At 37.1% G+C, this 13,469-nt stretch overlaps 1 protein-coding gene and 1 long non-coding RNA gene across 3 annotated transcripts in view; one reads left to right on the top strand and one right to left on the bottom strand.

Moving 5' to 3' along the window:
• Positions 1 to 4,520: 4,520 nt before the first annotated feature.
• SLC12A1 (solute carrier family 12 member 1) overlaps positions 4,521 to 13,469 on the top strand; it is a 44,594-nt gene continuing 35,645 nt past the window's right edge. For both annotated transcript variants that reach the window (XM_042824668.1, XM_042824667.1), the window contains exons 1-3: positions 4,521 to 4,931; positions 10,328 to 10,462; positions 10,671 to 10,746. In XM_042824668.1, the coding sequence (XP_042680602.1) occupies positions 4,521 to 4,931; positions 10,328 to 10,462; positions 10,671 to 10,746 (622 nt within the window). The remainder of the gene's footprint in view (positions 4,932 to 10,327; positions 10,463 to 10,670; positions 10,747 to 13,469) is intronic.
• The window catches only part of LOC122163441, a 34,208-nt gene continuing 27,072 nt past the window's right edge, over positions 6,334 to 13,469 (bottom strand). The window contains exons 6-7 of the long non-coding RNA XR_006169917.1: positions 8,344 to 8,434; positions 6,334 to 6,407 (exon numbers count right to left, since the gene is read on the bottom strand). This is a non-coding gene — a long non-coding RNA (uncharacterized LOC122163441). The remainder of the gene's footprint in view (positions 6,408 to 8,343; positions 8,435 to 13,469) is intronic.

Below are 13,469 nucleotides of genomic sequence, written 5' to 3'. Positions count from 1 at the left end.
ATTGTGTTCCTACATCTGTGCACAGCGTATAATCTTGAGTGTCAAATGGGAAAACTGGTCATAGGAAATCTTATCAAGACAGCAGAACTGACAGTGAAAGTGGAGACTAAAACCACAAGGTCACCCTCAAATACACAGCTGTTTAGCAAGTATGATAGTACTTGACAGAAATACAATTTCACTTTTAAGAAAGTTGTCAACAAAATTTTAAGCACTGCCACCTTTGCTAAACAGCTCTCTTTGCAACAAGCAGTAAAGACAGAAACCAGTTACAGAGATTGGTTTCTTTTGCACATAATACACATGCAAAATACATGTGGTTCCTTTTGCTGTGTATATTAGGCAGAGGCAGTCAGTGAAACAGTGAACCTCAAATGCCATTTGGAACATGAAATACCAGATTGCACAGGGAAGGACACAATCTCCTGTCTGAAGAACAATAGGTACAGGCAACACCTATCAGCAGTGGCTTATCTAAATTATAAATAATTGTATGAATGCAAGAGCTTTAAAACTGCTTCAGAGTCTGCCAAAGAAAAAAGTGCCAGACTCTCAGAGATTCAGTAGATTGCATTTATCCTAGTTAATTTAACCATAAAACCAAAGGCAGATACTGATATGCCGTTTCACATGATCTGTTCTGCTAGATAGGATCATCCACTGCAGAGACCTGACACTGTCATTCTTTTTACATACACCTAATCAGCAAAGCTGAGCCCTGTGCTGTCAGGTTAGCATGCTGAAGATACTTAAGTTATCTGGGATAAATATAGTTCAGTTATCTCTAAACTACATGGCAAGTACAGCAAACATACCTGAAGAACCCCACTACTTACTGACTTCTTCTGTTTTTGACCCTAATCTGTTGCTGAAAGCAATTACCAAATTTCCTTATGATTAAAAAGCTTTGCCATTTCTTTCTTGTCTTCCCTGTATCCCTGAAAAACATCAGTGTCAACCTTCCCAGAAGAAATGCACAAAACCTAATTTTTCAAAGGCTTTCCTTAAGTATACAGAGTAAAACTTTCAGCAGGGCTAGGAGTAATTAGCTCAAAACCACATGTGGGACAAGGAAACCCACCAGCGTCTCTTAAAGAGCACAGGAGGGATCCCAGCAACTTCACGGAGCCTCTTCTGCATAAATGCACTCTGAGCATTTTATAAATTCTTGCTATCTGCACTACAACATATGCACAGCTGAAAAATAAGATTATGATCTGTGCACAGCATCGGACATAGCGGGGAGGGAAATGGAGATAACAGAAGTATTTTTGGGCCCCCTTGGAAATTTTGCAATACCATAAAGCCAGTAATTGTAATGGATAGGTACATTTGCTGGTTAATAGTTAACAAGCTAGAATGCTTCTCTAAATCACCATCTAGAAATGTTTTGAAAGTAAGGGATTGGACAGTTTATTCAATATATTAAGCAGAAGAAAAATCTGACCAATAAGGCACAGTCTGAAACACTTAAAAGTGAGGGACACGCTATATGCATGAATAAAAGAAGCAGCTTGTCCTTCCCAAAAAACACAAGGTTGAGTGGCAAGTTAAATTATCCTGAATAAGGTAAATCTGATAATTTTTGAATAATGATAGAATATTAAATGTAAAATTAATGGCAAGTAACAGTCGAGAGACTTCTGGAAATACACCGTGAAAAACATCAAGTATTATTTTCAAGAACAGCAGAAAGGTAAGAAGTTTTATTTTCCTAGCCAAACAGTAACATTATGGAAATAAGACAGTGATATTATAGTTATTTATTTGGTAGCAAAAGTCTCATTGCCATCAAATGATTGTGATTTCACTCAGTCATGGGGACAGAAACAAACTTAATTTCACTGACCTTAGTGACAAAAGATTTGTTTTCACTCTTTCATGCCTGAAGATGAAACACATTCTTACAATTTTAAAAGGTTGAAGGAATACTGTGATGAGAAATGTGTAATTATGGTAATAATAACAATGCGGATCATCCAAAAGCAGAAGTGAAAGGAATTAAATAAATGTAACACGTTGCTGTGAAACTTACAAAATGTTAAGCAGGAAAAGTAACAGAAATATGAGAGGGTTGTAAAGTGCTTGCATTTCAGGGAGGTTACAGCAGATTATCATTGATAGCTGATGGAAGAAGGGAGGAAATACGCCTTAGCTGTACCTCACACTGAAGTTGGAGGACATCTGATTATCTGTTCTTCAAATTATCGTTTTGATACACGATTTTAGACAAAAATACACATTGCCAAGGTCTACATATCAACACAGTGTTTTATCTTGCAGTGCCAGAGCCAAATGCATTTCACAAAATCATAGAAAATTTTAAATTGGAAGCAATATCTTGAGGGTTCCTAGTCCAACCTCTTGCTGAAAGTACAAAATTCTAAAAGAATTATTCTAATGGGCTTGTTTACCCAGATTTTCAGTTCACATATTATTTTTATAGATATATTTTGTTTTTAGAGCTTTCTGCTATTATGCAAACTTGCAAATTTTCAATGTCTAAATAGGCTTTTAGTTAGTTTTAGTCAGAATAGGCCGAAACTGTTAGACCCAGACTCCTATTGAATTATACAGGTCAATACAATCACACTCTTGTGTCTCCTTTGAAAAAAATTTGAAAACATATACATTGCCATTGCTTTCTATATAATCTGAGTTTCTCGAAAACAACAGGTGATGCATGCCACTCCAGGGCCATGTAGGCCATCCCACATGCTGCAGTGATACTTAACCAATTAAAGGCCTTAAATATTAGCACCCCTTTTGTTCTTGGGGTTTTTGTTTATTTATTTGCTTGTTTTTGAGGGATCTGAATGGAAAAGTGGAGGTGGGAAGCAGATAGTGCAGGTATTATGTGTTACAGGCTGCCATTCAGAGGGACCTAGACAGGCTAGGCAAACGAGTCAACAGGAATCTCCTGACATTCACCAAGGACAAATGCAAGTCCTGCACCTGGGACAGCAATCTCCTGCACTGTAGGGGATGGGACCTCACTGGCAGGTAGCAGCACTGCAGGCAGTGACTGATGAGCCTGCACAGTCAGCAACATGCCCTGAGAGCAATGAAAGCAGTGTCCTGGGCTGTTTTAACAGGACCATAGCTGGCAGACCAAAAGCAGTGATCATTCCCCTCTTTTACACACTCATCAATCTGCACCTGAAAGCCAGCTTCTAGGCTTGTTTACCTGTCCCCTGCAATTCCCCATGTAAGAGAGAACGTAGAAAACCTGCACGCATCACATGGGGAGCTTCTAGCAGAGTCAGGGGCAGGAACATAAAGAAACTGGGCTTGTTTAGCCAGAAGAAAATGTATTAATGTATTGCGCAGCCGCAGTACCTATGGAGAGGTTACCGACAAGGCACACCAAGGCTCTTCCTGAAGTACACAGCAGGAGAGTGAGAGGTGATGGTCGTGAAGTAATGCACAGAAGGTTCTAACTGGGTGCACATGAAAAAATCACGACAGGACAGGAGTATTAGAATAGCTGCCATCAGTTCTGGAATTTATCCTTGCAGGACAGGATTGAGAGACTTGACTGATGACAGTACTCAGAGGCCTGATTTACATTCAGTGTTCAATCTGCTTTGAGCAGGATACTGGACTAAATAAAACTTTTAAACTCCTAATCTGTGGGATTCTATGACTTGCTACACATTCTATCAAACTCTCTTACAGGGTGTCTTGAGTGTACAAGTGTAAAACAGTAAAATTCTATGAACCTTCCAATGCTAAACCTACTGTTAATATTTCTCAATAATTAATATCTCAGCACAGATTTATACTTCAGCTATTTAGTTTGGCAAACCTAGTGCTATTTTTGGATATGGCTCAGCTGTTGATCTTTCATATGTCATTAATTTTATTTACATAGAAAATAAATGAATTGCAGTGTATTAATTCTCTGCTTATAAACTGTTGCCATTCTGGAATGGTTGAAACTTGAAGTCTAACTTTTGTAACTAATTTTAAAAAGCGCGTTTGATTCAAGATTTTTAGGCCAATGTACTTATTATAGACTGTGGGAGAATTATGATGCCATATGTAAGTGGAACATAAACAGTAGATGGACTTCATGTAATTCTCGTACTGCCTACACTTCCACAGGCTTCAGTTCAAAATTCGCCTTATTAAGAAAAGTACTGTATCTGAAATACAATTTCAAGCACTTACAATCTGATCAATAGCCCATTTTATTAAGATAGAAAAATCCCCACAAATTTCGTCTTTGATGGGACTACTGATTATTTGACACAGGATGACAGTCTCATAGAAGAGGGAAATTTTTTTTTGAAAATTTACCTTACTGTGCAAGTTAACAGAAATGTTTTACTCATAAACGTTTGTAATGGCAGAACCACAGCGGACAAATTTAGGAAGACTGCTTAGGAAGCTTATTACTTTAAGAACAACGACTTCATCTGTAACAGCACTAGCCCTTTATTGCAGCTAGAAGAGTGGTACCTGCAGCCACAGAAGATCAGAAGACTCAGTGACCTAAGTCTGTCCCATTCCTGAAGATGTCAATGAATAATTCTCCAAATGTATTCTTGGATCCAAATGCAAATCGGTTTCAAGTTAACATAATTAATGAAAGCCATGACAGCAACGAAGCATCCCAAGAGGACGTGGGCTCTGACCCACCACATTATGAAGAAACATCTTTTACTGAGGAAGCACATAACAGGCTGAGAATCAGTTACAGACCGGGAAAAAGAGAATTATATGACAATTTTCTTCAAAATGGGGAGAAAACAGAAGCCAGTTTACATCCCTGTGATACTCACCATAAAATGTACTATCTACAAACTTTTGGCCATAACACCATGGATCCAGTTCCTAAAATTGATTATTATCGAAACACTGGCAGCGTCAGTGGGAATAAGCTCAACAGACCAAGCTTATTAGAAATTCATGAACAACTGGCAAAGGTAAGTGAAAAGGAAACACTCGATTTCTCTCTGTTCCATTTCCAGGCTGTTAATTCTGTTTATTAATATGAAAAGGTCCTTAAATTCGTGGATCTTGCCCAAGACAAAAGTACAACTAATCACCATATTTCCTATGGTAGCTGCAGTATGTTTTCTGCCCTATGACCTGCTTAAAGCAAATATTCTTATTAAATGCTGATAGCAATGAACTCGATTAGCAGAAAATCATAGCTTAATCTTCCCTAAAAATGTAAAACTACCATATTTCTTCTGTTTCACTTAAGATGGCAGACGATGAATATTAACCCGTAATTTGAACAAATTACACAATTCACATTTATTCCAAATTTAAATTTAACATCAATGCGTAACAAAGTTTCACAAACTCCTGAATTTTGTATTCACTAAAATATATAGCTACAGCTATTATAAAATATATTATGAGCAATAAAAGCAATTTCAACCAGTCAGAAATCAAAGCACTACCTGTTTATTGCAGTAACCATTCAGATAGCAAGAAGGAATCAAGAACACACATGGAAAAAGAGAAAAGTAGACGACAATTTTCAGGTACCAATTCAGTGAATGAATTTTGTCCTTGGTCATTGTACCAATGATTTTGGGAAAAATCTGAAGAGTCTCTGGAATGACCACATATAAAGTATTCATCGAAGAATAATCTGGCTGAATTGCTTCTAACCTATCATGAAGCTCGTCAGCTTTTAGGTTTGTCACCCTCTATACCTTCTTACCAGAAGAAAATACAGTGGTCACATATAATCTTTGGGGTTTGCAGATTCAAAATTTCCACTGCAAATAATTTGATAAGCTAGCAACATTAGATATCAGATTTCAGAATTTCAGTACCATGTGTGATCCTGCCTCAGCAAAATTCACATATCTATAGAGCTTTTAAGGCTCAAACTCCAAACTCCAGGAATCATCTCCATGCAAAATAGCATGGAAAATTATTAAGGAACAACTAGATCAAGCACTTTGAAACAATTAAACTATTCAAAAATCTACTGCTAAGCATTACTGGAATAACTGCAATACTCAACTGACTTTGATGAAATCAGATTCTTTCCCCTTGAGCTACAATAATAAATTCTTCATAAAAAAGCAGAGGAGAGACCCCAGGATACTCCCACTTACAGAACTAAAATCAAACCTTCCTCGAGTTTCTTTTGTGCGCTTGTCAAGACAGGGCTGGAAAGAGATCACCACTATATTCAAACACACTGAAAATGTCAATGGGCAGACAAAAAAACAAGCAAACAACTAACAAACAACCCACCACTCACTCTTTTTCTGTGTCAGGCAATACTGAAATGACAGATCTCCATAGAAAAAAAAACATTCTCATTACCTGTCCACTGTCTTTTACATACTTCTGAGGTGTGAATAATTCTGATAAGCATCTATTTTTTGGTCCAGATCTTACTCAAACTCTATTTCTTTGGAGATTCACCTGTCCTAAATAGGATCAATAAAAATAAATGAAATGAAGCAGAAAAATACTAGGAAAATTAGGACCTTATTCTATAGTATCCGTTTAAGACAGCTAAATGTCTACAGTCCCGCTTTTTTAAGGTCTCCACAAACCTGCATAAAACGGCTTACATAGAAAGGAGAAACAAGTTACCTGAGTAATCACTTATATTTCCATAAATGAATGCAAAGTGGATGTGAATAGGGGTGAATATGAATTCTGCTCTGCCAGATGTGCAGATGAGTAAGTGCTACTCAAGGAACTAAACACATTTCCATGCTCAAAAGAAACTTCCTATTACAGAAATAATTTACATCAATGGTATGCAGGTAGAGGGAAAAATAGTGTATTTTGGCTCTGAACACAGTGCTAAACGAACTTGTACTGAACATGAGCATATTAAGGGATTTTCAGTTTTGACCACTACCAGAAAATTCAGGTTTTTTGCTATTGGGTATCTCATTTGGGCTAGCAGATTGGTTTGTTTGTTTTAAACAAACAGACAAATTGCTTGGGGTTTGTTACAACTTTCACTGAGAGAAGGTTAAAAAGAAGGCATCTTCCATTCTAGAATAAAATGAATGGAAAATTGCTTTACGGGTTGGGACTGCAAGGGATGAGAAAAGAGCATCGTCTAGCTCACTTGTCCCCATACTTTTTCTATTATCTATTATCCAGCTTACAGAAGAATAATCTTATGCTTCTTACAATACAAAGGTGAATGTCAGAGGTAATGAGATTTTTGTTATGCTGGCAATCTGCTGTGCCCATATGTGCAGTGAGGCCCTGGTTTGAGAATCACTGGCCACAGCACTGGAACAAACAACACACCATTAGCATGGCTGAAGTCCATTCCTGACTGTCCCACAGACTCATTTTGTGACCTTTGACTGACAGACCTTTGTGGTATTTTCAAGATAGCACTGAACAGGATAGTTCCTAAGATAGAAGAAATTCAGCAGCTGCCAGGTTAAAAAGTACAAGGATATTACAATAGTGGCTCTGTTTCTGGAAACAGTGCAGGAAGAGGTGGCAGGCACTACCAGAAGTACCATTTGCTTGTGCATACCAAAGTGCTCTGAGGTCTGCCTTCAATTTCAAGAGAGATTCCATAAAAATCTAGTTTTCTAATGTTTTTGCTAAGCGCTTCAGGATTTCCCCATGAAAAGCACCACAGAAAGAAAAACGCAATCAAAGGTAATTTAGGCATTCTGAAGATTAAATAAACCTGAGATCACCAAAGAGTAGCTTAGTAGAGATGAGCACTACGATAGTATGAAAAAACTGAGCTCGTACTAACAGGCGAGAGCAGTATGTGCAGCTGAAGCTGTAGCAGGCTCTCCAGTAATCCCGAAGGAGAGGATGAAATGCCACAGTGTGTGTGGTGGGGCTTCGACTAATATCCCAGGATGCACATCTAGAGATGATGCTTTAATCCTTTTTTCTTTACACCGAAGTCTGGATTTACCACACCATACCCCAAGGCAATTCCTTCTCTCCCCAGCTTTTTCAAAACTGAAATTGTTGAAGACAGCTGTCTTGTCAAAAACCAATGCCAAATTTTGATAAGAAATTGCATGTATTTGACTTCAGATTTCTAAACATCACATAACCATTCCCATTGTGCTTTGATGCTGGCTTAACTTCAGAAGATAAATATTAATATTTAATACATTTTAATATGTAATTTTTCAAATGTCAGAATCTAAGGCAGGCTGAAAGGGACTTCAGATATCTAGTTCCCACACTGCTGGAATCAAATGCGCATCTTCTTTTAGCAAGATATGTCAGCTTTTGCACATATTAAGCCACAAAATACCAATTAAATCCCTAAAAAATAGTCCAAGTGCTATTTCACAGCTGATGGATGGTGATAATTACTTGGGCTTAATATTTGTCCTACATAAAAAATGATCTAACCTTTCTTCGTCTTGGTTATTCTCCTCACTTGTTATGATGACTTGATGAGCTCATCATCTTTATCCTCAGGAGAGAGGAAGGCTAACCTGTTCTGAAACATGGAAAGGAAAATGTTGTGTTTGATTTTTTCTGTCTTTTTTATTTAAAAATCAATCAATCAAACAAATGAAAAAAAACCCCACACAAAAAATCCAACAACAACAATAAAGTTAACTTCTGATTTTGGTAGATTTTCAAATTATCCTGCCACTTTATTCCACATACTTCATGCATGAGGGGCATGGGTACACCTACTTAGTAAACAACCAATCATTGACTAAAGCACACCAACTTAAAATGCATTTATGGAAGGTTTAAGGCCATAATTTATGATAATGGCATGTGAGAGCACAAATTAATTCAAAGTGTGAATGAAACAACTTGTTTAAAGTGCAAACACTGAACACTTCTTTTTTTTTTTTTTTTCTTTGAAATTCTAACCAGCATGTATGCAAACAAGCCAAAAAACAAACAAGCGTTATTCTGATAATTCTCCATAATTCATTTTAATTATGTACTGCATTTAGAGCAAACACAGCATTGTTATTTTTGGGTGAGAATTGTCAAAAATAAATATTTCAGGAGCTCAGTCACAGGTTTTCAATAGATTTTGTATTCCCATTTCGCTTAGAGTCAAAAAGGCCATATTCACCAACTTGAGTATATGTCAAAATGCATTATCCAGTCACTTATTTCTCATCTGTGAGCACTAGCCTAAATTTATTGTGTCAAAGGCATTCTAAAATTTTCCATTGTGGTGACTGGAGACCCATCCATGAGGAATCCAAACATGAGCATAAATATCCCATACTACTGGTCTTTGTGCCTGTACGGTATTTTATTTTTTTAAGTCTATGTACAAACACAGAAAGAGCCTTAAAACATAAGCAAGATCTAAAAACCTCATCTGTTTCCCAGAATCACAGATGGTTCCCCTCTTTGACTTGTTTAGTTAATCTGGAAACATCTTCATCCCTCTCCAAACCCTAAAAGTACCTTGATTCCTCTCCAGAAGTGATGCACACTCCTGAAAGTCTGCCAGACAGTGACAATGCACACAGTCCTTCCTGAAGGTCCTTGCACAGGACCCATACAACATTAGCAACAGTTAATCTAATTCTGATTCAGTGCAAAGCCAGTCAGAACTTTGTATAAACATTTTTACAAGAAAGAAAACAGCAGTGACAGAAAGTATAAACCTCAGCGCTGTGACTAATTCCTATTCAAGCCACAAGAAACATATCATGGTGCTAAACAGAACTGATGAGATAAAGTACAGATTTAAGTCTGTAACTGAATGTGAAAGATCCAAAATTCTGGGCTATTTATTCTAGTTACATGGCAAATGTGCTGATTTTTAATCCTATCTAGGACAGTTAAACAAGAGCTGAATAAAACACATGAAGGGTTATTCATTTACCACATTATTAATCACATTTCACCAGTATTTCTGATTGTTTTCAAGAATGTGTTGCTGTTTCGAGGACATTTGCTGCTGGAATTATGTTTGTATATTAATCAATGGAAAATACCAGAGTTCATCTCACAACTTATTTGCCATGCAGGTAGATCTCCTTTCACCAGTCAGTCATTATCCCCCTTTCTATTCTACACTTATTAACATTCATAAATTGTTGCAGCAGAATACGAAAGACAGGAATGAGACCCTCATTACATTAGGAGATCTACTAAAATATCAACACAACATAACATATGTTGAACAGAGTTTAAAATAAAACCAATTTATTATCAGGTAATGATACATTTACTTTGCTTAAGTGATTCTATCATCTTTTCTTAGCTAGCAAGCCCACCTGTTGATGCCTGGTGCCAGCAGAGTACTGCACTCTATTCATGGGACAGTAAAGCTTAATTTTTCTTGGATTTCCCTTATTCTACATCTTTCTAACTCAACAGTGTGTTTGTTTTCTCTGTGATCCTTCAGAACATAGCTGTGAGCACTGGCTCAGTGGAGAGGGTGGCTAATGGAGAAAGCACTGCTGGAGATGAGGCAGCAGCCAGCAAGGAAGAAGAAAAGAAAACGGGATTTGTCAAGTTTGGATGGGTGAAGGGTGTGCTGGTGAGAAACTTTTCTGCATTTTCAAAACATAAAATAAAATAAAATGTAGGATTAGTCCTACAATATCAAGCTCTTTTAAAAAGAGAGGGAGGTATAACTGAAGGATGTTTGGGGTGGTCCCCAGGAGCCTTCTTTGTGTACCATCATGTTTTTGATTAACACTACTTTCAGTGTTATGCTAATGCAATATTATTTATTTAAAACCTAGGTAAGATGCATGCTCAATATCTGGGGTGTGATGCTTTTTATTCGACTTTCCTGGATTGTAGGTCAAGCAGGAATTGGTATGTATCTTATTTAATACCATTTTCAACAGTGAAAAGAATAAAGAGGATAAACTATACACGACTGTGATTAATATATAATCTGAGATGTGTATTTGCATGTGGAAATAAATAATGTTTTCAAATGCTTCCCAGGGTAAAATATGTTAATCCTCCAAACTATTGGAATTTTCCAGACTACCAGCCAAATTACTGCTCAGAGGCATAGATCTGTTAACTATGCATATGATCATCACATTTGAATATTTCTGAGCTTTGGTGAAATTTGTATTTAGATCCTGTAACAGATGTAAACTTTGGGACTCAAGCCAATTTCTAATACGTGTGTACAGAATTAACCTGTAAGAGTTCACACTCTGCTTATCTGTGAATCCCAAACCTTGTCATCTGCATATTAAAAACAACACTTCTTCACACTTGTCTGCAAAGATGAAAACAGAATTGGAAGGAGGTCTCATCTCATCAGGATTTTATTTTTAACTATAGCAGAGCACTAGATGCTACACTTATTAAAACTTTGTTACCTCTTTTGTTAACAAAGTACACCTCATAGCCTGCTGTACCTTTGCTTCTCTACTGTATTTTAATTAACCCAATTCCCACTTCGCACCCTTGGGAGACTGGGCCTCAGGGGCTCCATTCAATATGTTGAGCAATCAATGCAAAAGAGCTCAAAACACAGCAAGAACCTCCCACAACTAGAAGCAGCCCAGGAAGGTATCATTAACTGTTGTGTGGCACAACTTCCTTTTGACAGCTGCTGTTGAGAGGAAACACACATTGAACCATGACAGCAGTGTCACTGTGTTACATGCTTAAAATTAAAATGGGGCCCTAATTTTTGATTAACATCTAGACATCATAAAAAGCACCAATCCAAAGGGCCAATGGCAAGTATTTCAGTTTGTATTCTCACAGAATGGAAATACTGAGTAGACATGAGCTGGAGTCCGAAGTCTGGCCTCTGGGTCTCAACTCACCACATCTTGGACAAAACTCAGTGCTCAAATTCAGACGGAGTAAGACCATCACTGATTGATTTGTTATTGGCTGAGATGAAACACTGAGCAGAAACATCTCCAGAATTTTGCCTGACTGAGGTGGAACTTCCAGCAAAACACATTAACTTTACATAAGTTTTGTTTGAGGAAGACTGAGCTTTAAAAAAACATATACAAGTGAAATACTCATTAAGGGGGAAAAAAAAAAAAAAAAATCCAGCCACAAACCTCTAGGCACAAGAAGGAAAAAAAGCCAACACAATAAAAGTTCCAGAACTAAGCGGAAGAACTTTACCTACTTTTGCAGTGCTCCATGCATGGCTCCAGCACTGTGCCTGACAAAGGGGTGCTTGCTGACTTTATGATGCATACCAAATGAGAGCACGCAGCCCAGGGCACTCATAAGTATATGCCTTGCCATGAAAACTCTGCATCTTAATATTGCCAAGACTTTGCTCTGGGGTTTCATGCAAAATTAGTTTTTAAGGGCAGTTTAGTAACTTATTGAGATCATCAAGAAGTATTACTTTGTTTTGAGGTGTGAGAATAGCCATAGGCAAGAGTAATTCATTTTAGAACGACTTACTTAGCAGCCATACACCTAGGTTTCAATCTAAATTTTAATCAGATTTTAGCATTAATTTGCACCAACATCAGTAGCATTTCTGCTTTCGTGTTTAATTTTACCATTTTAATTCACAGATAAGCAGATCCTCTTTTCCTATGCTTTATTGCCCTGCTATTGCTTTTTTAAAACTGCATGTCTTATTTAAGGATGTTACTTCTACTACTTCTGAAAATGAAACATCAAATTCTATTTGGATAATCTCTCAGTATGTTTTCGGAATGTCTTGTAAACAATGAGTTTAAATCTGTAGCCAAAACTTAAAGAGAACAGTGATAGAAGCTCAACATCGTGATAACCTGGGGATTTCACATAGTAGTACTACTAACATGAAAATTAAATCTCAACCTACCATCTGGGCACCATTTATATTCCCATAGTTACTGGGCCAAAGAGAGAAAAACCCATTATTTCCTTATTCTAATAGGCTGTCTTGGGGAAAAAGCTCTAAGAAGGAAAAAAACCAGGGCCTGGGTTTATCATCAAGTAGGACAAAAGGCACAGGCTGATTCTGATAAGAATCAAGGTCCACAACCAGTCCTGTATTTTCATGATACCTGGGTACTCTCCATCTGTATTTGTACCTAAACATAGAATGGTTAACCAAAGACACCGAGACACCAAGTTTATGTTAACTGAAAATGTGGCCCCAAATATTACAACTGTGTTACACTAGATTACATTACAGTAATGTTTTGGTTGTGTCACTTGAATTATTTTATGCATTTTTCTTCTTAAATGTAAAAAATATATTTTTTTAATTAATATTAAGTCTTCCCAAGCAGATATTACTCATCAGATTAGCAAAACATGTGCCCCTAATTAACATATACATTTACAACATGGCCTGTGAAATCTAATAGGAAATTCCAGAAAAATAGTCCTCAGGATGAATGTGCACTTGAGAAACGATTTTGGCACAACTTTAAGCATAATGTCTCTGATGTTCCATTTAGGATGTAACAGCTGACTAATCGTCATATTCAGCCGCTTTTTGCACACAAAATGTATACAGTTCAACAAGGTCCTTCTATGCAACATGTGGTGGTAGCTGACCAAAAGAAATGCCCACTGGGATTATTATTTTTTTTTAATGT

The sequence above is a fragment of the Centrocercus urophasianus genome, unplaced genomic scaffold (assembly GCF_019232065.1).
Source record: "Centrocercus urophasianus isolate 14NV4802_14NV808 unplaced genomic scaffold, USGS_Curo_1.0 seq_23, whole genome shotgun sequence".
In the NCBI taxonomy this organism is placed as follows: Eukaryota; Metazoa; Chordata; class Aves; order Galliformes; family Phasianidae; genus Centrocercus; species Centrocercus urophasianus.
The sequence above is the reverse complement of the archived record's forward strand: the minus strand, read 5'-3'. Positions and strand labels throughout refer to the sequence as shown.